Below are 25,901 nucleotides of genomic sequence, written 5' to 3'. Positions count from 1 at the left end.
GAAAGTGTGAGGGCAAGAGATGAAACTCTTTTTATGTTTTCATTGTTGAGTCAGATCTGCCCAGATCCTTGGATTGCAAAGTTGAGGATGATATTGTTTGGATGTTTATTTCTTGTTGGATACAATATATATTCTTAATGAAACCTCTTTGTTAGTAGGGCTTAAGAGAAATTTATGAATAAGATCTGTAGTATCATTGATAGGCATGTAAATTTTATAATTTAAATGTGAAAAAAAAAAGAAGAAGAAGAAAAATTAAAATAGTGCCTTTAAAATTCTCTCACCACACTTAGCATTGTGAAGATCAGCTGAATGTTGCCATTAGCTACTACATATTTCAGTGAAATTGAAAGTTGCTGCTGGAGTTGCTGCTGCCACGTGGCACTTTTCTGGTGGTTCCCAGGTTCAACAGCACTGGCTGCTCCCTTTTTACATTAAAATGTTTTGTCTGGACCCAGGACAACAGTTGTGACTTCCAGGGATTCTTGTTCCTCACTATATAAGAGGTGTCAATTATAAGTTACAGTTTAAAAAGTACTGACAAGGGAGGAAAGGACTTCAGTCTGCATGCGAGTGCTTGAGGCCAGGATTTCATTTTTTGAAGTTAAAGTTATTTTCAAATCACACTAACTAAAACTGCTGACCAATAATTTGTGGCAGTAGTAGTGGGTTAAAGCCGATCAGAAATAATCAGTGTTAAGTTTCCTTTGAACATTTATTTACAAAACTTTCAGGCATCAGAGCTGTACTGATAGATGAAGTCAAATTTAAAACATTGTCCTGTTGCTTTTCTTTAGAAACATAGATAAGAGTAAATATAAATAATACTTTATTACTAGTTTATTCATTTGTATGCCTTGAAGGACTCCTAAATCAGTTGGTAGGTGGCTTCACATTTTAACTCAAGAGAAATGTGAAATTCAGCTTTCATGGCAAGAGTGACTGTAGGTGACACTAAGAACCTCTCTCTTCCAAAGGAGCCCACCAAGGGCTTGAGACCAGTCAAGCTTTTCTCCTCCTTGTCCTTCATACTGCAAAAAAGCAGCAGCCATGGCCAAAAGTAGCTGCTACAAAAGATGCACTGTGGGAATCTCAAAGCTGTTCAGAATTAATAGAAAAATTATTTGCTGAATATGACTAGAAGATGTTAGCTGTCTTTTAATAAATGAATGAACAAATAAAACCACTATCCCTGTTCCCAAATTTTATCATTCTAATGATGTTTATCTATTCACTGGAAGTGAGACCGTGTGTCCTCATTTATGTGTTTCAGTACAATTCAAGATGGAAGAGTAGTCTGAGACACAGGAAAAGGCTAACTTCCTAGAAATAACGATGTCCCAGTACTTTTACAGATGGTCTTCATGATTTCCCTAGGTATGTGTGAATTTACAGATTCTATAATGTGTGAAGATGAACACAACTTCATCTTTTTTAAGAAGATAAAGTAAAATATAGAAGAAATTTTAAGAATGCTAATCATAAAGCTTACTTCTTTTTGTGCTAATGCAGTAGTAGCCTGTTTTTTTTGCACCAAATGCTTCAGTGCTGCTGTAGTCAGGTATCTGCCCTTGTAAAAATTTTCCTGATTTCTCTGGTGGAGTACCTACTTTTAAATTTTCTTACAGTTTTTGTGAGTGAACCTTGGACCTATTTTTCAAATGACTAGATGAAAAACGAAGGAGACATCTTGTTGATAAATATTGCTGTATAGTGTGAGGCATTGGTCTTAGGCATAATTTTGGCAGCTGGTACGTTTCAAATGTGAGAAACTTGGCAAGTCCAACACAGGATAATATTCAAGCTGTGAGTATGCTACAGCATGAAATCAAAACCAAGAATGACTTCTCTTAAGTGATTCATCTGCATTCACTGAATGTGAGGAAACAGCAACAGCTTTCTCTGTGATGTTGACATGCGGTTCAGAGCCACTGGCTTGGGCTTTGCTTGCAAACAAAGAGTGCTCACGTAACAAGTGCTTGCAATTTTTCCTATTTGTGGATAGTCTTTTGAATAGGGGACATTTCAATAATGCTTTGCTAGCTCACAAAAGCAGAGGATGAGGCCCTTCCTTTCTGAATTTCCAAAGCTGAATTGTTACTTACCCACATTAGGATTAGCCTCTCACACTGACTGGCACAGCAGGGTCTGTACAAGCTCAGCATAAGACGTTTGCCTATTTACCAAGAACTACTAGTCTAAATTCAGTATTGCAGAGTAACTGCTTCATTTACCTGTTACCCAGAAAGCTAGCTCCTTGTTTATAATGAAGTGTATTAAAATAGGGCCTAGAGATCTTAATCAGAGGAGAAGCATTGGCTTGCAGTCCTTTCCCCAGGACGGTCAGGGCACAGTAAGCACCAGCTGCTCCTTATGGCCTGTGAGCTGAGGAGATCCCCCAGGTGGCAGAGTAGGGCAGGGTCCCTGAAAGCTCACGGCGGCAGGGCCAAGGTCAAGCCAGGCCTGTGGGTTGGGCATGGCCGTGGTTGAGTTGGAGACCAACACCATGACAAGGGAGGCTGGTGGCTCTGGTCAGGCCATAAATAGAGCATTGGAGCCCATGGGAGAGGTTTGTGGGGGGGCCTTGGTGGAGGCTGGTCAGGGCTGTTAAGGCCTATTAGAGCACTATGCGGCCTGACAGAAACTCTTTCAGTGTTTTGGATGGGAATACAGAGTGGTTATAAGACATACTTGGAGATGCCATGGAGGGCTAATGTAGTAAATGGCAGAGAAAATACTCTTTTCAGAAACCAGCTGTGTGAACAGCTGCATCTTGTCTGATTTTATCTTTTTTTTTTTTTTTTAATAAAAAGCTCTGGATGATAAATAAATAATGGAAATTGCTACAAATCCTCCGTCTATATGCAATCAGTATGTTGCAGAAGCTGTCATGGTGGATACTGAAAATTGGTGAGAGAGAGTACAGAGAAGTGGCACTGCAGACAAGCCTGGAAGGATTTTCTTTTCTTTTGTCTGTAATGCTATGTGAAAGGTAGCATGAGTGAGTTTGTGGAGGAAAGGGTAAATAGACAATAGAAGTGGATGTTGGTAGTTGTGTGAGGTATCAGGATCTACCAATTTACATATGTGGGTATTAAGAACTCTGGTATCTTCTTCAGGATGTGGTGAATAAGGGGAGCAGGTGAAAATTTAAGAGGTTTGACCCATTATTGTTACTGACGAGGAAAATAATTATTACATGTACCATTTTATACCATGTAAGTATCCATAAGAACAGCCTGATCAGTTTTGGCAGCATTGCTGGCAGAGGTTAACATCTGGGCAAGAGGATCAGTGGCTGACCAAGAAAGTACACCTGTCTTTCTGCTTTCAAGTCTACTTCATTTCACTGGAGACCATAAGAATTTTCCAAGCAGGTGAAGCCTACTCACTCCCCCATACAGCCCTGTGTACACCTTTTTCTCCAGAAGACCTCTTTGGTTGCTTTGGAATAAAGACCATTTTAGCCTGATAGGTCAAGGACACGTACAGGGAGATGGCATCCTTGCAGATTTCCAATGAGGTCTCGGTAAGTTGTCACCTGTGACTGGTGAGTGGTTGGAGCAGTTCTGCAGTGCAGTCGCTGAGGCGGTGGAAACGGAGGAAAGAGAAATTTTACTTCAGCAGATGCTGCATACAACACTTCTGCAAATTGGTTGGTGGTATTCTTTGGCGTGCTGCAGTGCATCTGACAGAAAATGATTGAAGTGAGACACATAGGCACACAAAAGTACTGTGAGTTTAAAAAAGAATGTAATTGGTTTCAGCATGTAGTAAGTTGAGGGAATTAGGGAGAATTTAATATATCCATAGCTGGCAGGTTTAATTTGTCAGCTTTTAGCAGTGGCTTTAGATGATAATGACCCTCGGTATGAATTTTAAAAATAAACTGCCTTTATCAACATTGAGGAGTACAAAAGTATGAATGCTTGGTTTTCTTAAAGTACAAAAAAAATACAAGGTTGGCAGCTGCGGTCTGTTCTGCAATTGAATGTGATATGGAAAATGTCTGAGCACATTTCCCATTTCATTTGTGTTACTTCTGTCATTATCACTTAAACATTACATTAACATATTATTCAGGAGAATCCTTGTTTCTCAATTACTGAATTCCATTTTATAGTTTCTTCTTAAGAGGGGCAGAAAGGTGAAGAGCTTGAAAAACAATTTCTAAGGAACAGATTTCATGAAATTTGTGAGGTTCTTTTGTTAACCTAGAAAATGCTGCATGAAGTAAGAGAAGTGGGTATTTGAGTATGAGGTAATTACTAAACACTACATAAATAGTCTGAAGTGGGGGCCCTCACATTAACAGAAGAGACCATTTTTTAAAGAAAAAAGTCAAGCTTTGCATGAGCAAAGAGAATATAGAAGGGAAAAATAATGCAAACGTTCGAAAAGTTGATAATATTTTTTGTAGTGAAAGTAAGATAAGTGAATGGAAAAAATCTGTGAATTGATAAAAGGAGTCATACAGGGCAACAGCACTCGAGAGCAGTGAGTTACAGTTTTAAATTTATTAGAGGAATTCATACTTGAGTCAGTGTTTCTCAGATCTGATGCTGTGTTGCGGCTCTTTTGAGCAACAAAAACCATGTTTTGGGGAGTTATTCTACCCAGATCCTGACTGAGTTCTCATTTAAGGTGGCATCCTCCAAGACATCTTTGAACCAAGGTGCAGCTACAGATAATCCCAAACACTTGATATTATGCATTAATGTATTTCCTTTCCCTTCTCCCGTGTCAGTATTGACAAATCAATGAAACCTACCAGAGTTCCTCAAAAGGAAAGGCACCACGTCATCTCTATCAGAACAAAGCAGAATTACTATGTACTAAGGTCTTCCTGGTGCAAGGACATCTTACCCAAAATATAAATTTCAGAGTGCGTTTAGAGGAATTTAAAATTGGTGAACTAACCATACTGAATAAAAATGAATAAATATCACTGGTGAAGGGATTAGGTTGAATTCACTGAGAAACTGTCTTCTTACAATGAATCAAAGTCCTTGAAGGATCTATTAAAATCCTCTCACTCTCTATATATACATTATGGAGAAGGAAACTGACAGGTACAGAGTGAGATTAAAAATCAGCAAGGTAGAAGAGCTGATGCTGCACTTGCACGAGCAGCTGAGCTGGCCAAACTGCTCGTGGCCTCTGAAAAGGGCAGGAGGGGAGGGTGGTGAGACCTGCCTTGCTTCCACCTGCACTCCCCTGTCCCTTCCTTGGAGGCTGCTCTGATGCCAAGGAGAGCTTTTCCTTGGCAGGCTCCGGTTCCTGGCAGGTTTCTCTTTGTACAGGCAGCGTCTTGCCAGGCTGGGGATCCCACCATCGGTGGTGGCAGAGGGGAGATGGGCACCAGAGCTCCTCTGGCAGCTCAGCTGTAGGAGTGCAGCTCTGAAGTGAGGAGGAGTGGGGCCATTGCCATTTCCACAGCAATGATTTCTTGAAATGAGATGGACGTGGATGGATGAAATGGACAATTTTGGCATTTGTCTTAAATATCAGTCCTTCCTAAGCATTTAACAGAAATAAACAGCCCTGACAAAACTGCTTCTCTTTTGGAGTCAGGTGTTGAAGTATAATTTAAATGTGAAAACAAACAAATAACCAACCAATGCATATTTTTAAGTGTTCTCTCTTGCCCAGATTAGTTGTGGTGGAGAATGGTATTTGTTTCTTTGTGGTGTCTGATTTGTAAGAGAAGATGTGAGTGTCCTCTGTGCAAAAAGCTGGCCTTAAAGGAGCAGACTGGGAAGCAGATAGAGCACCAGCCCTGCAGCCACAGCGCTCATTAGAGGTGGTGAAACACATTTTAACAGCTGGATAAATGCTGAGGGGTTATCCAGTTTGCTATTTCATCTGTATATGAAATAGCTGTTTTAAAGGGGATTTGATTCTCTCATTGCAGCCAGTCTGCGTGGGCTGCAGTGCACCTCTCATTAGATCGACTGTGTGGAAAGAGAAGAATTGCTGTTCTTTACCCAGCGGGGCTGTGATTGTTGAGTATGCCCACTGCTGCAGTAAAGAGCAGGGATTAAGGCTACATAAAACACAGTTTTTCCTCTATTTTCCCATTTGGTTACTCAAGTAAAGTGAAAAAAAAAAAAGAACACATAGAAAAAAATAGTTTGTATCAAACCAAAATCAGTAATTTCTTCCAAAGCTTGACTCGGGGAGATTTGATACAAAGAAATTGGGATGAGCAGCTTTGATTTTTAGGTTTTGCCACAGTCCTTCCATCTCCATGAGGCTATATGTATTTGTTCTCCCATGCTACTGCAGGATTTCACTAAATAGTCACAGTTTTAAAAGTATAAACTGCAATTCATGCACATTCATTTATTTTTATTGTTGGTTGTTGTTGGGGGGGATAAAATGCTGTTTCTCTCCTGTACTACTCATTAGTGAAAAATTTTTGTGCACATAGCCAAACTAGAGGCAGAGCTAATTTTAGTTATAAATAATGTTTAACTAATATATATGTGCACAAATGGTAAACATGAACTGCAGAATTACTGCTCAAAAATAGCCCTTAAACAGCTGAATGATATTAAACAATTTAGAGTTAATTTTTATTCCAATTGTTTTTTATAAATATTCCAATTGTTTTTATAAGAATAATTTTGTTCTAGAAAGGTCTTGGGTTCTCACTGCTCCAATATTGTTATAGTTATATATTTCCCCAGTCTATAACAGTGTTCCTATGTCAATATAATATTTAGGTCCGTTCTATGAAAATTAAAATGAAATTTTTCTCACCAGCAGCTGACATCAATCATGTCCCTTGCTTTCCGCCCCTCCCTGCTGTAACCTTTAGTGCTAAACAATGTTCCAAAAGGAAAATTTATTAGATCACCTATTTAGACTCTCTGACATCATTCTGTCATGGCAATGAAGTGATTTACATGGAAAAATGTATTACCTCTGCTTTTAGACAAAATGAGTTTATTATGATTAATGGTTTTACTGAAACTATGAGAGAAACTGGAAGTGGCTAGCCTTTGTAAAGCGACACATGACCTTTACTCAGTTTTCCTCCCTGTTTTCTTCACCTATTGTAAAATGGTTTGGGTTTTGAGTACATTAAAATGTTCAGATTCCATCTTGTAACTGGAGTAAGCTCTAAATCTGGGGTATCCATAGTAACATTGCTACGTAACTGGGACTAGAGACAAAAGGGAGAAAGCAATAAGCTTGAAGCAGAGCCTAAATTTTCAGGGCTGAGGATTGTAGGGGACTTCCATCACATACGCCGTGAACAGTCATTGAGGGAGCTGAATGCTCAGGCTGGGGAAGAGCAGGCAGTCACCTCTGGCCTTCCCTCCTGGTCATCGTTTCTATGATTCTATGATCCAATTGGCTTTGGGCAGAGGACTTGGTATACAGGATGGCCACGTGAATGGCAAAATTGTTTTCTAACAAAACAAAAACAAAACAGAGCAAATCATCTTTCCTAATATGTACCTTAAAATGGCACTTGTAACATTTTTATTACCTTCACACAGACCTGTCTTCTTCCTTAATGTTATATAAATAACAAGTTAAATACAAAGGCGTAAGCTAGGACGAGAAAATGATGCTGAGTAAAACCTCTGGAAGTATTGTATGTTCTGTCAGTTTCTTGGCATTGTGCTGAAAAAGAGCATTTTTAGGTAAGAGAATTGGTTTCTATTTTATCTGTGCAAATAAGCTCCTGGGAGCAGAAAGATTTTTCATTGCTATGAAGGACTCTAGCCTGAAGATTAAAAGTTCTTAAGGGTTAATATTTCTTGTTTGCACTCAATCTGGTAGCTGTATGAACGTTCACACAAAAAGAAAAATTACTGCAGTGTGTTTCCTCCCGGTGGAGGATGTATGTTGAAACTGCCCAGGGAGCTTTCTCTGCTTAATTGCTCTGTGGTATTCTTAGGTACGTGATGGAAGAAAATCAGTCTGTTTTAGTAAGCTTTGCAAAGTGATAATTGTGTGATTGGCAATTGTCTTTTGTGCAGAGTTGATTGATTTGAAAGGGATTTCGGGTAGTTCCCCTGCTGTAGAAAGAGTAGTTTCCACATTGCTAAGTGTGAAAGTGAACTATGCTAAAGGAAACAAATAGGTAAGCCCAATTTGCTTAAATGCTTTTGAATATACCCTTGAAATACTTGTGTGTTTAAGTGACAGTGTGTTTGAAAATGGGGGGCTATGGCCTAAAGATTTCTAGAGTTAGAACTTGCCATTTTATCTGGTTTATGGCCAGGTTGAGAAAAACTCTCCTGCTTTTTCAGCCACCAGTCAATTTTTTGATCTTGAATTAAAGTGTTAAAATAAAGCATTTTCTTTCCATATGCTAACTGAAAAACCAAGGACTTGAAGGCAAAAGCTTTTTAACCATGGGAATATTTACGCTTAGGAAAAATGTAAATAGTGGTGTTTCCTCCAGAAGGCTTATGGCATGAGTTCAGTCTGATAAAAAGAAAGCAAAGGTTGAGGCAAACCTCTGGCAGTTCATTCTGCATGGAAACCCTTCATCAGTCACAGGATGTAGTATTTGGGAACGGATGTAGAACATTTCTGTACAACAGCTCACGCTTTGCTGTGGGACCCCAGATTGTGACGGGTAGGTCACAGGGTGCAATGAATGCCAGGGCACCGAGTGCTCTCCTTGCGCCTCAGTGGAGCTTTGATGCGTAGAAGGTCAGCGTGGTGAAATGTGGAAAATGAACTAGCAGGGGAAAATGAGAACTGGATGAATTTACTGTCATAGTTTGTCCTTTGTGACACTGACTGGGCAGCTGTCTTTGAGGGCACGCCTGGCAATGGAAAATCACTTGCTGTTGCATTCTGAAAATGCATTTGCAAGTAAAAGCAAAAGTGTATTTAAAGTAATAAAACCACACTCACACAAGTCAGACTGCCATTTTCAGGAAGACAGCATTATCAGAGGCAGCATGCAACTACAAGGAAGCGTAGCATCTCTGTTATTCAGATGAGTAATCCATGTCTTGCATTAAAACCTCCAGTAATACAGGATGCTATTGCATTTCTCTCTGTCCAATCTGGAATTTCAGTGCTGCCTTTCACTGATTTCTGCCAGCGAAGTGGACTTCTGAGAGCTCTACAGGATAAGACATCTTTCCTGAATTACATAGCTGTTTATCAAGAGCCATGTTCTGTTCTCCTATTCTTTGTTTAAATGGCTTGGGTTCTCCTCTGATTCTGGTTATTGATGTTCAGTTCCCTACTATGTGTCACTTGTTCATCTGGCTATTTGTTTTCTAATGAGAATGATTTCCTTAGAGGAATAGCTAGAAAAGAGTGGAAGGAGGTTTAACACATCTGTAGGCAGTGCAGATACAAGCAGGTATTTTGTTCTCAAGTACCTTTGTTTCGGTCTCCATTTGCTTCATCAACAGCAATTGTTTGTGACTGAGTGTATATGTGTAGGTTTATTGGTTTATTTTTTTTTGTTGTTTGTTTTTTAAGCCAGAGTGAAGTCTGTATTGAGCTAAATAATCACTTGGATCTAATTTCCCCCCCTTGCCTTCCCTGTTCTGCCACGTGAATCAGCTGGTCTCTATTAAACCCATCATGTTGCTAATGCTTAAAACCTCCCAGGGAGCCACATGGCAGCAGGTGTTTCAGAGCGGGCGACCTGGCTGCACACTCTGTTGCCTTCAGTGACCAAGAGGCAGACAGGAGATGTGTTGAATTATATCCAGAAGAACTTATTTTTTTTCCTGGTCTGAGGTTTCTGCAATGCTCTGGGACTTATCCAGAATCCCACATGCTATGGCAAAATTCAGCCAGCCAGATGGTTGGATGATTTCTCGTGTGACTGCTGCTGATCTGGGGACCAGCCCCTGTGAATTTTGTATTTTGTATTTTGCAACAAATTTCACTGAAACTGCCTGAAAACCCAGCAGAGATTTGCGGTGACAACCTGGGAGCAGAGAGGACGCCTCCAGTTGTTGGAGCTTCCCTTTCCTTTTCAGCAGTCCTGCTGTTGGCTGCTGGTCTTTGATGTGCCGTGCCACCTCTGTCTCCTCTTGAACCATCGCTCAGTATGCTGCCAGCAAACATCTGCAAGGTTTTGGGAGAGCTTGAACTGGAGCTAGAGCCGGGATGAGAAGGCCCAGCCTTGGCTAGGCTGGCTGTGTGTGTGTAATGATGATGGCCTCGTTATGTCCTAAACAAACCGTGCTGGTACCCCTCATGCAGTGCTGAAGACGTGCCCTCATGCTCCAGGCTGAGTTGTGCTGCTAAGACTGCAGCCCTATGGCTGTGAGGTGTCCAGCTCATTGCTGCCTTCTCGTAGCCAGCTTAAAACTGAACTGTGGAAATAATAATTATTATCCGTGGTTTCTGACAAAGGAAATTGGACAGACGGAAAGTGTGCTGGCCAGGAAGTTACCATCGCTATGGTTATTGTTAATTTACGTTAAGGGCAAAGGTTTCCAGTATCTGAAAACTAGCCTGTAATATCAAGATGAGAGAACTGAAGTTCTGGAGACTTCTAAATAATTATCTAGGAGCAGGTTGTTAGACTTTTTCTTTTTTTTTTTTTTTTTTTTTTTTTTTCCTGAATCACACACTTGTTTAAATATCTGAAAGATAATGGAAAAAATGGGGAAAAAAAGAAAAAAAAACAGACCACATGCTTTTCCCATTTGCTCTGCTAAATGAGAAAATGCTTAATGAAGCAACAGAGGCATTCTATAATGATGGTAAAGGGATTTTTTTTTTTTTTAATTATGAGATTTTAGTTTTCTTTAATTTTCTCATTGGGGGGATACTTTTAATTTTTATTTTATTTATTTATTTTTTAAATCTGTGTTCCTCTGTTTGCTGTTGGGGGCGTGGGATCTGGTTGCTTTATAGCCATAGAGCTTTGTGCAAAGAGTTCAAGAACCACTGAAGGCTTGGTGCGTAGCTGCAGGGCTGGGGCTGGAGGAGAGGAAGAGAACGATGAGTGGAGGTCCAGGGCAAATAGGAAAAAAATGCATCAGGTCCTTAAGGTGCAAGCATGGAGCACAACACTGGGAACAGGGCAGCACGCCCAGGTTTTTATACCGTAACACAGGGAGCTATGGGAGCTTTGAGAACCAGTGAGAAGTGCAAATGGCTTTGAAGGTTTTCGGAATGTCAGTTCTGCCATTCCTGATGAGTTTTAATTTTGTTCCTCATGTAAAAACACGTCTGACTCATTGCTCTAGCAACCTCAGCAGATGAACCTGCTTGTTTATTTTTGTAAACATATATTTGGTATAGGTTTGAGCATTGTTGTCAAGATTTAACTTGTGTGCAAGTCTCACCGTGGTTACCTCATTTCTGAATGTCTTAGAGGGTGACAAAAACTTGTGTTTCTCTTACTCCTTGGAGATTTTTCTTAGGGCTCTGTTGCACTGGTTCCTGAAATTAATTCAGTTATCATCAGAAACAGGAATCTGTCTCTTTCCTTTCCAGATTTTTACCTGGACAGCCTTAAATAAAAGCTTTTGCTGTATGAGTTACAGAAATGTTACCAGCTCTAGCATTAATACTCTATCTAGACATTTGAGGATGAGATCATCATATTAAATGATACAGATAGTATGCATAATTTTAATGTAAAGGAGTAGTATGAATATAGCTAGAGAGGTGAGTAGACCAGGTTAGCACTTATCAAAGACCAAAAAGTTGCTTCTGAGGCAAGAAGCATAGAAGATTAGAGGTTATTGCCTGTAAAGATGACAGGTAACGATATGCAGAACCCTCTTAATCGAGATAGAGCATTGTATATTGCAACTTGTTTTCTTTGGGCCCTTATCAGAAACAGAGGCAGAGGTGAGATTATTTTGGAGCTTTACTGTAGTAATTCAGTGAGTAGATATTGTATTTTCTACACCTGTGTTCCAGAGAATAAAACAGCAGCACCAACAAAATCTCAGGAAAATGAAATGTTTTTACCTGTCATTTGTTTTAGTAAATGTGGAAACTACTTTTACAACATTCAGCTTACCATACTTCAGAAAGCTCCTGTTCCACTATAAATGTCTGTGCCTTCCTCCTTATGTTATGAGCATTTATGGGAAAAGAGAGGGAAAATGCTCAGAAAAGTGCTTTTCGATCACAAATAACTCCCTAACGTAACGTAGGTATAAGTATATACATGCATATACGTGTGATAAAAGTAATAAATTGAGTACATATACCTGAAATGGCCTATGTGCCTTATACTTGTTCCTTAGGTTAAGGAAAATGTAAATCTTTGCTTTCCATTGAAAAATCTTTCTAATTTCTATTTATAGGGAGTTGACAGTCCAGGGAGGGGAGTCCACATGATGGTGACTGGCTTCTGGGGACAGAAGAAAAGAACACTTCTAAAACCCACTAACACATGGGCAGTGTCGAGGAGAAAATGAAAGACAAGCCAGAGCAACTCCAGGTAAAAAACTAAGCCTAAATAACTTTTCTTTAGAGGGAATGGCGTAACACAGCATAGTCCTGGCTTAAATGTAGGTCAGCTGGATTTTTGTTCAGATACTTACAGGTAAACAAAGTAAATTAATAATATGGCCATTTGCCTATCGAGTCATTTGCCTGAGGATGTAAAATAGAACATGGTTTATGTAACAGCAGAAATGCTGGGGAAGAAAAGCTCCCCTAATAAGCATCCTATGTATAAATTGCACAGCATAAAACAGCAAAATACTGTTTTGGAGCCATGTTTTCCGAACATTGTGGTTCCTGCCAGAACCTGAGGGCTCTATTTGATATACTACACTATTTATGATGGTTTTAGCCAATTTAACCTCTGCTTGGTATATTTCTTTACTGTATTGTGTTGGAGCTTCCTTATTTTTTCCAAATAAAGAATTGAAGCTTTTCTGCTGTTTAATAGATCACTATTCAACTACAGTTCTGATGACAGGCCCACATTTAAGCTCTCTACCTGCTATCAGTAGTCCAGTGCTTTACCTGTGCTGGAATAATTTTTACCTCCTGCATAGTCATCTCCTTAACAGGCTGGTACGAGTGCACAATCACTACCCAGAACTTATGTGAGAGGCTGAGAGCACAAAAAGCAACAGGAAAACCAAGCAACGCCACTGCACAGGCTGACATAGACCCAGACAGGTTATATTCACACATACTTTATTTTCTTAGTACCTAAACATCTGAAGTGTAATTATTGGAGTGAAATGGGAAGTTGTCCACAGCATTCTTATGTTTATCTTTTGCTGGGTTTTGTCTCTGGATTTTTTTTTATTTCCTTTTTACACAGGTGTGGTAGAATTACAGAGGAGCATTAAGCCATGCGGTTAGAGCACACCTTCCATTCGAAGGAAATACATCTGTCAGAGGTAGCGTTCATGTCTGTATGCAAATTGTACCGTGTTTACTGCTACAAAATAGAAGTTGTTTATGTGTAGAGATGACTGTAATGACTGGTTTGCTCTCACAGCGTGTGGGATCTCACGGGTAGCTGTTGCGCTGCTCCCTCTTTGGTAGATTGTGGTGGATCTTGGGCCTGTGGTAGTACCAAAACAAGCGGAAAAATTCCATAAGGCTCCAATTAGCAGTTTGCTGCCTTTTGTGCTTTTGAAAATATTGTTTATTTTTTAAAAAAGAGTTTCTAGAAGAAAACATAATAAAAACAGAGTTCAGTGTGATGGTTAGAAATTGTGACCTCTCAGTACAGGTTTCTACTGAATTTGATGATAAATGATTAAAAAAAAAATGCTTGTTTTGCTTTTTAAGGATTGCCTGAAGTAACACAGAAGTACCTAAATTGATGTTTTGAGAGGTATGAGAACTAGCCATGTCTTTTGTCAACATGCTGCAGAATTTAGAAAGCTTTTACTGCAAAGTAATGTAGCTAACACTGTGTTATACCTAAAAAAAAAAATAAAATATATCTGAAAATACCTATTTGGCATCTGTTGTCAGGGTTACAGTTTACTCACATATTTGCAAGTTATTAAGGATTGAATCACTGAATTAATTTGGTACAATGTTGCTCTGTAGCACTAAGGCTGGAGCAAAAAAGTTGGTATGTGGATACAAATTAGAGTTTAATTTCCCATGCAGCTGTTTAATTAGGCAGATGTAAACAGCAGTGACTGCACATTAGCATCGCTATGGTCCCATAAATACAGCCTAGAGAAAAAGATAGAATCATGTTATCTGCCCTATTAATGGCTGATCAATGCAAGCTAGGTATTTTTTATTTTAGTGTTTTTTTTTTAATGATTAAAAACATCTTTAAGTATAAGATGGATCTTATACTGGACGTTTCTTTTTGGTACAAATGCCAGGATTTTATAAAAAGACTGTACTGCAGGCAGGCAGTTTAAGTACTAAATGAAGAGCTTTAATAGAACCTACCAACTTAAATGTAGTTGCAAGTTAGTGGGTAATTTTGCTTCTGGAGCCTTTACAAGAATACCGCAGTCCCTTTGTACAGTAGTAGTAGGTAAATAAAAACCAATCTAGAGAACTGCAGCGCTATTTTAACACTGATAAAGGTCTAACATGTTGACTATGTGGCATAAACTCTGTTTTATAAACTTACCCATGTAACAACAGCACAGAACTGCTTGTTTTGCTTTCTAAGGAGGAGTCCCTGAAGTAACAAAGAAGTGCGTAAGTTGCTGTCTTGAAAGGTATGTGATATCAGGTTAGGCCTTGGAATAACACAACGTATGAACAAAACAGAAAAATTGTACTTTGGTCAGAACTATGCATGTCTTTTAACCACCAGCATAAGAACACGACCTCAGTTGGTGCCACTTTTAATGATTAGAAATAATACATTGTAAAACAAAAAGTGAAAAGATTCCAGCGTGATACTTATAAACAAAGAACAAATAGAAAACAAAAAAAGATTTTTTTTTTGCCTGATTTATACTATTAATAATACAACAGATCATTAGTCTGAGGTAATACCAGTATGAACTTTTTAGTCCTTCAAGGACTACTTAAAAATTAAGAACAGCGATAGTAATGTATGTTATGGTAAAAGCAAGACTCAATAATTGAATCAACCAAATCCCTCACTCTTTTTAGGTAGGGATCCGTGGCTGCCAGTATCAAATTGGAAATAAGCCTGTACAGTAGGAACTACAGCACGGTAAGATTCCTGCATGGCATGTCCTTAGCCACTGTCAGTACTTAAAGTACAGTTATTACGTAAAAATCAGACATTTTAACAGAAAAGACTTTGTTCCAGAATAGCCCTTAAGAAATTTAGAATACTGTTAGTTTGCATAAATTAGCTAAACAAAAGATGAATTCAGAAGTCCAGATTTTGGCATGAGGTAAAACCATGTGCATTTATTTCGTCTGCATTTTAGAATTAGTAAGCATAAAATTAAATACGTTGACTGTAATGAATTCAGTCATACAAGTGCAAGTCTTCAGCTATAACGTATTTTATGGCAGTTTATTTAAAAAATGTACCAGTAAATCATAAAAGAGGGATCATGTCCATTTAACTTTTATTGAAGTATACAGGAGGTTTTCTTTAGAATCAAATATGAGCATGAATATATGGCCAAACGTAAAATCTATCAAATTCAGTGAAAATTTTCTGACTTTAAATAGTAGCTGTAAGAATGACCAATATATATTCTTTGTTACAACCGCCCTCACTCTACAAGTAAAAAAAAATAATAAACATTCAGTAAACATTCTTTCCTAAGGTAGTTTCCCTTATATATCAGTGATTTATCCATTTCTTGTATACATAACTTTTTAAACATACCAATCAGTGGTTCTCACAATTGAAAAATAAAAGCACAAAAAAGTTTACACTCTTGTACAGGTAAATAAAAGATCATCTCGAATTAAACTGTATATCCTTAAGGGCATAGTATAGTTTCAATTTCATTGCCTATTACATAATTAGCTTCTTACATACAAATATTGACATATTTGGCTTGTGCTTCAAAGCCTTTGTGTCTAGAAAGTCCATGTCAATGCAACTCATAACTTGAAATCAGGTGGGATATCTTTACTGCTGCTGGGTTTAACCTGTTCGTGCAACATCGTCTCCTCTGAACTTGTTGTGGCACTGCATTTTTCTGTGGAGTCATCAGTATCTGGATCCAGTCCTTCAGGACAGGGAAGTTTTAGAAGTTCTTCCCGCAACTGAGCTGTGTGACGCTGAATGTACAAAAAAGAAATCAGTGCTGAAGAGCAAAGTTACAACATTGCTTTCACAATGTTTGAGGAGAGAAGGCAACAAAAGGAGTAAGTGGGAAGGGTTTTAATGTATTGTTTCACTGCTTGGATAATCTTTTCTCATAGTTCTCTACCTTTACAGATTGATACTTTCTTTATAGTGACAGTAGCCAGCAGGTGCTCCTGGGGACAAATTCAAGGCAGCAAACGGAACGGTAGCAAATAAGTTTATCAGTATAAATGTTATGTTATTTCTCTTGCAGTTGACTGACATCTATGCTCTGTGATCAGAGTAACTCCTGTAACTCACAGTAACTCCATTTTGAAGACCAGTCACATTCAAAGGACACAAGGTATAATGATAGCAAAAAGAAATCTTAACTATTTTTCTTACTCCTCAAGGGAAGGAAAAAAAAAATCAAAATTACAATTTTAATTACATGAAAAGGTTTGTATATAGGTCTGTTGCCCACATGGAAGACACAAAATATGCAAATGATAATACTTGGCTAGGAAGGAGGAAAACATTTAAATAGTTGTAACTGTATTGATAAAACTTTTTAGGACACAGGATAAAACATAAAGGATTATGCATAAAGTAATGGATCATGGTTTAATGACTGTGCTTATCTATCCCAAAAGTTTGTTTTCTGGCAAGGAATTAAGCTCTACTTGTAGTGAAGATTAGTTGTAAAACAATTTTATCATAAACAAAAAGCAAGCCAATTCTTAAAACAAAAATCAACCCTTTATATTTTACATAAGTATTTATGGAAAAATAGGTAGGATAAGAACTAAAGAAAAATCTTGTAGAAAAAAATACCCAGAAAGGGGGCCTGCATATTCACTTTATCTCGTGACAGTTGTCAAACTTCAGTTTGTTTACACATTTTAAAGTTGTTAGTGTTTTTTGTTGCTGTTTGTTTTTAAATCACTGTTGTTATAAAACTCAGCTGCTATTCAATGTCATCAACAGTTGTGATCTTGGTTTACCTAACAAAATTCTGAAAGTGAGTCTCACCTTAAGAGCTGCTGCATGATGGGACATGGTCCTGCCTACCCGCTTGTCACTGCTGTACTGCTGTATGTCTGCTATCCACTCCTCACACTGAGCCATGATCTCCACTCTTTTCAAGTAAAAATGTTTGTGGATGACCTGCAAGGAAAGATCCAGGATGAAAGAACATAGCGTTGTTATCTAAGAACCATATACTTTAACAGTACAAAACCTGCAAGACCAAACGTGAGTCTAAATGGATGTAAGGAGAAAAACCCAAACACTACGGGGATAATTCAGCATTGAACCAAGAGGTGGAGGTTGGCCTCTATATAGTTTAAAAAGCAAACAAAACACCAACAAACTACAAATCACACAAAGTTGTGAAATTCTTCTTAGTGTTGCCTTTGTCTTAATAGCTTTCTAGAACTCTGCCTGTTGGAAGAAACAATCAAATTAAAGAAATTTTATTGAGCACAGAGGGTTCTTGCCAATATTGCAACATAATTGACAAAATCATCTCTCTCTCTAGAGGTTAGAGAATGTAGCTATTTGACTAAAGAAAAACTGCATATTGAAAGCACAATAGGCCTCAATTCTGGATGCATTCCTTGTATCCTTAATGGAGTTTGGAAGAACTCCCACAGACTGGCACTTTAGATCCCCTGAGCCTACTTGTCATTTAAGACACCAAAGGGAAGACAGCTCAGATTCGTTAAGACAAAAGGTAGCAAGAACTGAAGCATGCAACTTCTTTTTGAGACCTAAGCTTCTGGGATGCCTTTGCATTTATATTAGTGAGTGATTATCCAATTGGTAGGGTTCCTAGCACAACCCTACAACAAATTGAAGATCTTAACAGCAAGCTAGTCTTAGATAAATACTCAAGAGTCATATTTTCATTTGGGTGCAAATTCAGCTACTGCATCAGGGGAAAAACAAAAGTAATGTTTTCTAAAGCACAATTTCCCTCTCCCTTTTTTTCAATAAAAATAAATGCCATTTTTCATAATGATAAGGAATACGTATTCACAGAAGCATTATTGGAATTATCATAAATTGAAAAAGCACTAGGTCAGACTCCATGCTAGTATGACTATTTTTTAACACAAAAGCAACCTATCTCAGCCTTGAACTTTCCCTCAAAGTTATCATATCTTCATATTTCTTCTCCCAATCTTGAGGATTTCATCATACTATCCTAAAGAAACATGCCAAAAGGCACCTGGAGAAAAAAATATTTAACTGCTGGAATGCAGGTTAAGTGTTTTTTCATTCCACAAGACACAGTAGTTTAAATGGATTTTTTTTTTTTTTTGCATCCCAAAGGATTTTTTTTTTAAATCAACAGCCAGAAAGGGACAGGGGACCGTTTTCTTACTCAGATACCACACTTAGCAGTGTGAATAATCTTAGAATAGGTTTACTTTTTCCATATTTTAGTACGAAAACAATAGAAAGCAAAGGAAACAATGGAAAACACACAAGTTCAACCTCAACTTAGAAATGGCTGTAGTTTCAATAGCCTAGAGCAAAATGTATTTTTCTCTATTTGCTGGTAGTACCATGAGATGACTCATGTTTGATCACCCAGTTTGCATTAATATTCACACAGATTCTCTTAGTGTACCTTCCACTCTTCTTTCCTTTGGTCTGTTTGGACCTGCTCTGAGAAAGGAACTGGACTAGAGATATTGAGAGAGGTTCCTAAATTATCCTACAATACTATGTCTGAGTTTTAGTCCATTTTCAGGCATGTAAACAAATTAGTTTCTTTTAAGCAAGTATTTTTAAGGCAGTGTGAATGGGTGAAGGTTAGTATTGGTTTTATCAAGACAGTTATTTTCAAAGAATAGATGTCTTTTATGGATCCTTTTACGAATAATGTGAAGGCTGGAATTCATTTAAAAGTATTTTTCCAATTCACATTGTTTTGGCATATCCAAAGTGTTTCCTAATACTTGACTCAAATTCACGTTTCTTAGAAAAATACCTCGCTGTTAGCTAAGCTGATTAAGAGACACTGAATGCCCATTTGTAAGGCTGATCCAACAGCGTTTACTGGGATGTAAAAGGCACTACCTGGTGTTAAGAGTGAGCCAACCCCTAGGAACCTCTTATCGCCCTGCGTGCCAGCCCTCCTTACAGCTTTCTGCCTAGAAGTCCCAGTTCCTGTGCATTGCCCAGGGATCTGTGAAGTCAGGTAAATCCTTATTCACTTCAGTCTCTACAGTCAGCTGCCCCAGGGACTAAAGAGGATAAAACAGACATCTTGTGCAAGGCATGCTTCCAAGTATCTGCATTACTTTCCACACTCCACTAAACAATGATTCTTTGCTTGTACTATAAAGCATATGTGAAAAGGAACATACTGCAAGAAAAATGCTTACAAGATCAGTTTCTTTGACTATTCTGATGTAAACAAGGTATAGTTTACTTAGCTTCACAAAACCTACCTCCTTAAAACACGGTGATGGATTTCTGATTTGTTCGAGCATTGCCCACTTGACTGTTGCCTGTCGTATATTTCCGTCATACTCTCTGGAGCTCTGGGTACCACTTGGAGTACCTCTTGAACGTTCATAACCTGGTTCATTAAAATATGGTTCTGCTACCAGTATTAGGGATTGGACAGACACTAACACCTGTTAAGAGAGAAAAATAAGTATTTAAAACGCTACTCATTTGCTTTTTACAAATATGCCTAATTTTGCTTACCTCATGTGCAAAAACACTTCTCTGACTAAATAGTGTCATTTGTAATACACACTACTTGCAAGTAAGAAATGTCCATGCTTCCAGACTGAAATCATTACTACATGGTTAAAAATTAAGACCTATGACTGTATGTTTAGTTCAAACACTGAGAAAATGACAAAACTAAGTTAAAAAACAAACAAAAATACAAATATAAGCAGAAGAAAACATTAAAAGGAGACTTCTGATTGTATCCTTTTGTGAAAGTGCTAACAATGGCATTTCCAGCACACAGCATATGTAGATGTAAGATATCCACTACAGAAGATTAAAAAAAAACACAACTCAGGGCACCTGTTTCTAGGGCTGCCTGTCCTTCCAGCCTAGATACAATTTAAAGCTGGGAGCCATCCCCTGATTTAGGAGTCCAGTTTGTGAATTTGGATGTGAATGACAAGAGTCATTCTTTTTCTTGGAACATGCAGAACACACAGTTTACATCAGATAGACACAACGTCAGTGACCAAGGCAGTGTCCCAACAACTAGCTAGTTTTGCTCTGTGCTTAACAGCGGAATTCTCTCAGATTCTCTTGTAGCAATGCCAGCATAAAAACATTCCAGCTTTCCCTCCTCTCTCTGCCGTGTTTATTCACTACACAGACACTGCCAAACAAGTAAGTCATTTCAAAGCAACAGCCAAGAACCAGTTGAATGACCCAGGTTAATCCCACCATCACCTCACAGAACCAAATTCTTGTTTCTCTTGGTGCCATGACTCTTTCTGTTTGTAATCGTGTAGCTGATGTGGCTTAACTGTAGCACAGAAGGGCCATCTGGCCCTTTATCCTAATGGAAAGGGCACATGCTTGTGCAGTGGGAAATGTGAACTTGCATCCCCCTTTGAGCTGAGATAGAGAGCTACACGTTGTCTCCCTTGCCTGCCATGCACTGGACTAGCAGCAGCCATGGCGATTTTGCATTACACCAAAAAAATAAAATGCAGAGAAATATAGTCAAATATAAGAAAAATGTTCCTCGCAAATCAGGTCCCAGCAAGAAAGCAGTCATTTATGACACTAAAAGGCAGAGGAGTAACGTACACATGCAAAGCCCATGTAGAGTACTTCAGGTCCAACACTTCAGATACACCTGGGGAGTTTGAGACATCTGCGGCCTTTACATGTATCTAGAACTAGTTTGTTGCTTTTCTGAGTTTTATACTTTAAATATATAATTTTAAAATAGCTATGGTAGAGAAATTTGACACTGTGCAGCATTGTATTTTCTTAGCCTTAATAAGCAGTTGTTACTCTATATTATAATTGTAATGAATGAGAAACTAAACCAATTTTCCAATTTCATTTGGGTCAGAAAAGTTAATTGCAGGAGCATTTTGGGTGGTCTGACAATAGTTTAATCTTTGAGCCAGAAAAAACATGTAGTACTTGATTCTTTCCAAGCAATTTATTTAGTCCTCCAGCTGTTTTCTATTTAAAAGCTACAAAGTGTTTTTTCTTCCAGTACGTGGGGGGGACTTCTTCCAATAGCCTTCTTGTTATTTTCAATCTCAAGTCCTAAAAAGCATTAGCATTTTAAACTTAAATGCTGCACGAGATTTCTAACAACCAAATCTAACATTAATCTAAGAAAAAGTATTTCACTGAAAATGCAGTTTCCTACTACCTTTCTACATCAGTTTTATGATTCCAAACTTTGATTACAAGGTTGAATCTTGGGAGAATTACACTATGTAAGGAAATACAGCTTAGATCTCCAAATCATACTTGTCCCTTGTAGGGAGAGCAAAAGATGGAAATTCCACAATCTCTCCCGGACATCTGTCCTAGTGTTTGATTACCCTCATAGTGAAAATTTTTTTCCTAATACTTGATCAAAATTTCCCATGTCCCATCTTGTGACAACGGGTACTTTTCCTGTTGCTCTGCACCGTTAAGAGGTGTCTGGCTCCATCTTCTTTACATTTTCCTCATCTCTTTGCCATTGCTCCAGCCCCTTTTACACCATATGTTGTAATCCACATCTCACAAATTTGGCTAGAAGGGTTCTGAAGGAGACTGAATCAGAGGTGAGATTTACCAGCCATCAGAAAGCTTCCACAGTTCAGAGGTAACCTCTTCCAATTACCTCTGCCTTTTCCATGTCCTTTGTCTCCAGGCTTCCTGTCCTATTGAGCAGCAGGACCACATTCTAAAGACTCTTTTGCTGCCAACATACTTACAAGTAGTCCTTCTTCTTTATATCCCTTGCAATTTTCAACACCAGCTGAGCTTTGGTTCTCCCAAGAAATTTGTCTAATGTCTTGGTATTCCTCACATGTAGCCCATCCCCTCCTACACCTTCTGTGGACTTCCTCTTTGTAGTTGAGCTTAGGCAGAAGTTCCTTATTTACCCATGCTGGCTTTTTACCACTCTTCCTTAACTTCCCCACACTGCAGTAGACTGTTCTTGAACCATTAGGGGACTGATCAACCAGCTCCCTAAGGCCAATTCCTGAACAAGTTGAAATCTCTTCTGCTGAAGTCCAGGTTTGCAGTTCTACTACACGGAAACGGAAACTGTACAGTCTTCTAGGATTTGAAAATGTACCTTGTCCTATGAAATTATTGCTCCAAGGAATAAATTGAGAAACTGATATAGGGACCCTGAAAACATCACAGCAAATTCTTTTTTTTTTTTTTTTTTTTTTTTAAAGCATGTGCTTATTGCCCAACACATTTCTATGGCATAAAACTGAAAATATTAAGAACTGTTTAGTCAATTATCATAACTTAGTATGTCCTGATAAATTCTGGACTAATTTAACCCTGATTGTTACTGAAGATAGTATAGCTACACTTTAACCCTCTTCAGATTTATTCCTCGTGGACTTTGGACAATCAATAGCCATTATTTAAGACATGACCAATAGGATTACTGTTTGGAAAGAACATTTTGAAGAACCTGCCTACTGTACTGTGTTTCTTTTCTGGTGTGCCAAGGCTATCTAAAAGTCTTGAAGAAAAATGAAATCAGCTTTCAGAGCCACAAAACCATCACTCTAATCTACAAGAGTGAACCTGGCCTGTAACTCACCCTATAAGACCTCCAGAAGTGATTACTAAGACTCATAAATGTAAAGAAGCCAAGCACCAAAGTGAGGACTGGTGGCAGACCATAAATGCAGCAGACTGTGTTTCACTAAAGAGTTTTAGCTGTTTCACAGACATAACTGCATCTGTTATACCTGTGAAAGCTATCTTAATTGGCACTATGCTTTGCACTCGTTTCCAAATGCTAATTATATGGCTCTGTGGAAAACTACAGTACCTGGCAAAACAGAAATTAAAAAAAAAAAGCTCCTGTCCCCCAAACACTGTTTTTATAGAAAGGTGTTACATAAAACATCAAAACTTAAAAGTACTTGCAAGGCTTCTTCATACACTATACTGCTATCATACTACTAGCCACAAGCCACTGCTCTTTATTAAAGCATTCAGTCAGAGCAGTCTTTCTAAATGTTTTCATAAGGATTGTCTTCATTATACTGAATAATAATGAAAGAGAAATTTAGACCTCTGGATGTCTTTTGGTTTTCTCCTAAGGTAGCCAGCCAGTGAAGTTGTCTTTCAAAAAAAAAAAAAGGGGGGGGTTGGTGGTATTTCTATTTTACAAATACACACAAAACCAGCCAGCTACTTTCAGACACCTAGCATGCTTTCTGCACACTTGGATCTTTTGCCTGCTATAGAAAGAACATAGAATGATAGGATGGCTCGGGTTGGGAGGGACCTCAGAGATCATCTCGTTCCAACTCCCCTGCCATGGGCAGGGACGTAACCCACTAGAGAAACCTCCACTGGCCACCTTAGGATAAAACTAAAAGAAATCCAAAGGTCCAGATTTCTCCATGTAGCAAGTAAGATATTGCTTCACATGACAACTAAGTCAATCAAATGACTACATGCTTCTGAGTTGATAGTTTGCTAGCACACACCTCTATTTTTTGTTGTTACTAGCAAAGTAATCCTGCCCAACCACACCAACAATCAGAATCAAGTACTATATAGCTGTTTGGATGTATTTTAAGTAATGTGAAGTGGCTTGTCACACTGTCAAAAACAAGGTGGCAAACAAGGCACCATCCAACCAATTGGATCAGTTTGTACAACAATTACATCGTTACAAAGTAACTGTCACAAAACCCCCCATCATAATAATCTTAAGAACATTGATAACGGCTGATCTTATAAAGACTCATTGGGTCTTTCAACTTGGAAGCTTACTGCTCTAGCAACCTCTTCAGCAGAATCTTGAAGTTCCTCATAAATAGGCTTTTGCCATCAAAAGCCCAGAGTTAAAGATCAAGTAAGACAGTACTCCCCTTAACTTAGAGAAACTAACTGGTAAGACTTGACAATAGGGAACCGTTTATAACTGAAGAAAGCACTGGTGAAAAAAAAATGAGTAAAATCTTCTCAGACATCAATAACAGGTATGATCTACAGGAATACACTGCTGTTTCACCAGCATAGCTTGCAAAGAGCTTTAAGGACAAACTAAGGCTTGATGATTTATCATTGTTCTGAGAAGACAGAACTGTAGATTTTTACAGCAGTAAACAAACAATTTCTAGCAAATTTTGAGGTTTTGCAGAACTGTTACTGATAAAATGGCATCCAGTGCAACTAGAGCTAAAAAAAAAACAACAGTTCAGTGAAATCAGACTGCAGTACTTGCTACATGTTCCTCACGGCAGGCTTCAGAACTGCTACATTTCAGGATTGGCTTTACTGAAGCTGTTTACAAAAGCAAGGTCTCAATACAACTCAATAGGATCTCTGGGTAATAAAGATCATTTAAGATTACATGCCTCCAACAGAAACTCTGTGGTAAGATAAGCCTACGTAAGCCTTCTTTGTCTGTGGTGGTGAATCCCCTGAGTTAAAAACTGGAAGCGTGTAGCTACTGCCACAGAATACCAAAATCACCTGCAATGCTGTGTTAAATAGCTATGTATTTCGTTACGTTATCAGTACATGTGTAAAGGGCAAAATTTGAAAACTACTAATGCAGTATAAACAATACTTAGAAAGAGAATTAAATATCTGTCACAAAAATTCTACTTCCTGTGTTAAATACAAGCGCTAAATATAAGAAGGGGGGAGGCAGCTTTTCTCCACCTTGCAGCACCATAATCATTTGCAGATACAAGAAAAAGTTTGAACAAGGACATGACCCGGAAGTTTTGTATATTATGTGTTTTCAGTGTAGGTCCTGACAAATTCATGTTACTGTTTTGTATAGTCTGATTGTAGCTGCTAAATATAACTGCCTGGACGTAAGTAAATACAGATCCCATCACAGCTGCTGGTACAATGAAAGGACGTTTACATGAGGAAGAAAAAAAAAAAACATCTTAAAGAGGCACTGAGAATGACTCAGTGCTGGACATTCGCAACATATTAATTTCATCCCTGTAATAGCACAATTAAACGACATCTAACTTTTGTGAACTTCCCCACAGTTTTTTCACTCTTCACTGAAGACTAGTGTGTAAATGCATCTACCCTCACTTGTGAATCTGATGCGAGTTTGTTCTCCCATGGTCTGGACTCCTTGGAAATCAGGCTGATTGTGGCAGCTTTTTACCTTCCAGATGGCAACTCTTACTAACAGCTGCTGGATCAGACCTTGCTTGTTGACCTAACATATAGGTGGACCAAGCTCAAGTCCATTTGAAAAATATGTCCTAGACAATTTCAGATGAAACTGCTGCTACCAGTGACAGAAACGATGTCACAATAGGACACTTTCTGGACTTATATATATGCTTATTTGAGAAAGAAAATTCAGGTTTAAAAGCACGAGAAGAGAAACTCTTAGGACTGACAGATCACTGAAGAGAAAGAAATGCTCACCTGCAAAAAACTTGACGTCTGGGGATTCCATTTCTCTTCTGGCCTTCCGTGCCACGTGTTAAGTATGCTTAAACACACCTGAAAAAGTGATATTATTAATAACATAGACAAATATAATAAACTAGTTCTAGTTACTACA

General features: G+C 38.4%; 1 protein-coding gene and 1 long non-coding RNA gene across 7 annotated transcripts in view; one reads left to right on the top strand and one right to left on the bottom strand.

The window, feature by feature from the left end:
• The first annotated feature begins 1,272 nt into the window (after window positions 1-1,272).
• Window positions 1,273-25,901, top strand: LOC311433518. Its single transcript, XR_014690804.1, has 5 exons — window positions 1,273-1,377; window positions 12,273-12,409; window positions 13,250-15,097; window positions 16,413-16,502; window positions 25,369-25,901. It is a non-coding gene; the product is annotated as an uncharacterized lncRNA (long non-coding RNA).
• The window catches only part of BIRC6 (baculoviral IAP repeat containing 6), a 174,718-nt gene continuing 164,089 nt past the window's right edge, over window positions 15,273-25,901 (bottom strand). For all 6 annotated transcript variants that reach the window (XM_084512709.1, XM_084512713.1, XM_084512711.1 and 3 more), the window contains 4 exons: window positions 25,763-25,840; window positions 19,603-19,791; window positions 17,171-17,305; window positions 15,273-16,131 (listed from right to left, as the gene is read on the bottom strand). In XM_084512709.1, coding sequence (XP_084368835.1) covers window positions 15,952-16,131; window positions 17,171-17,305; window positions 19,603-19,791; window positions 25,763-25,840 — 582 coding nt within the window. In that variant the 3' untranslated portion in view covers window positions 15,273-15,951. The remainder of the gene's footprint in view (window positions 16,132-17,170; window positions 17,306-19,602; window positions 19,792-25,762; window positions 25,841-25,901) is intronic.

This window comes from Aythya ferina (genome assembly GCF_964211825.1).
Source record: "Aythya ferina genome assembly, chromosome: 3".
NCBI lineage: Eukaryota > Metazoa > Chordata > Aves > Anseriformes > Anatidae > Aythya > Aythya ferina.
The sequence above is the reverse complement of the archived record's forward strand: the minus strand, read 5'-3'. Positions and strand labels throughout refer to the sequence as shown.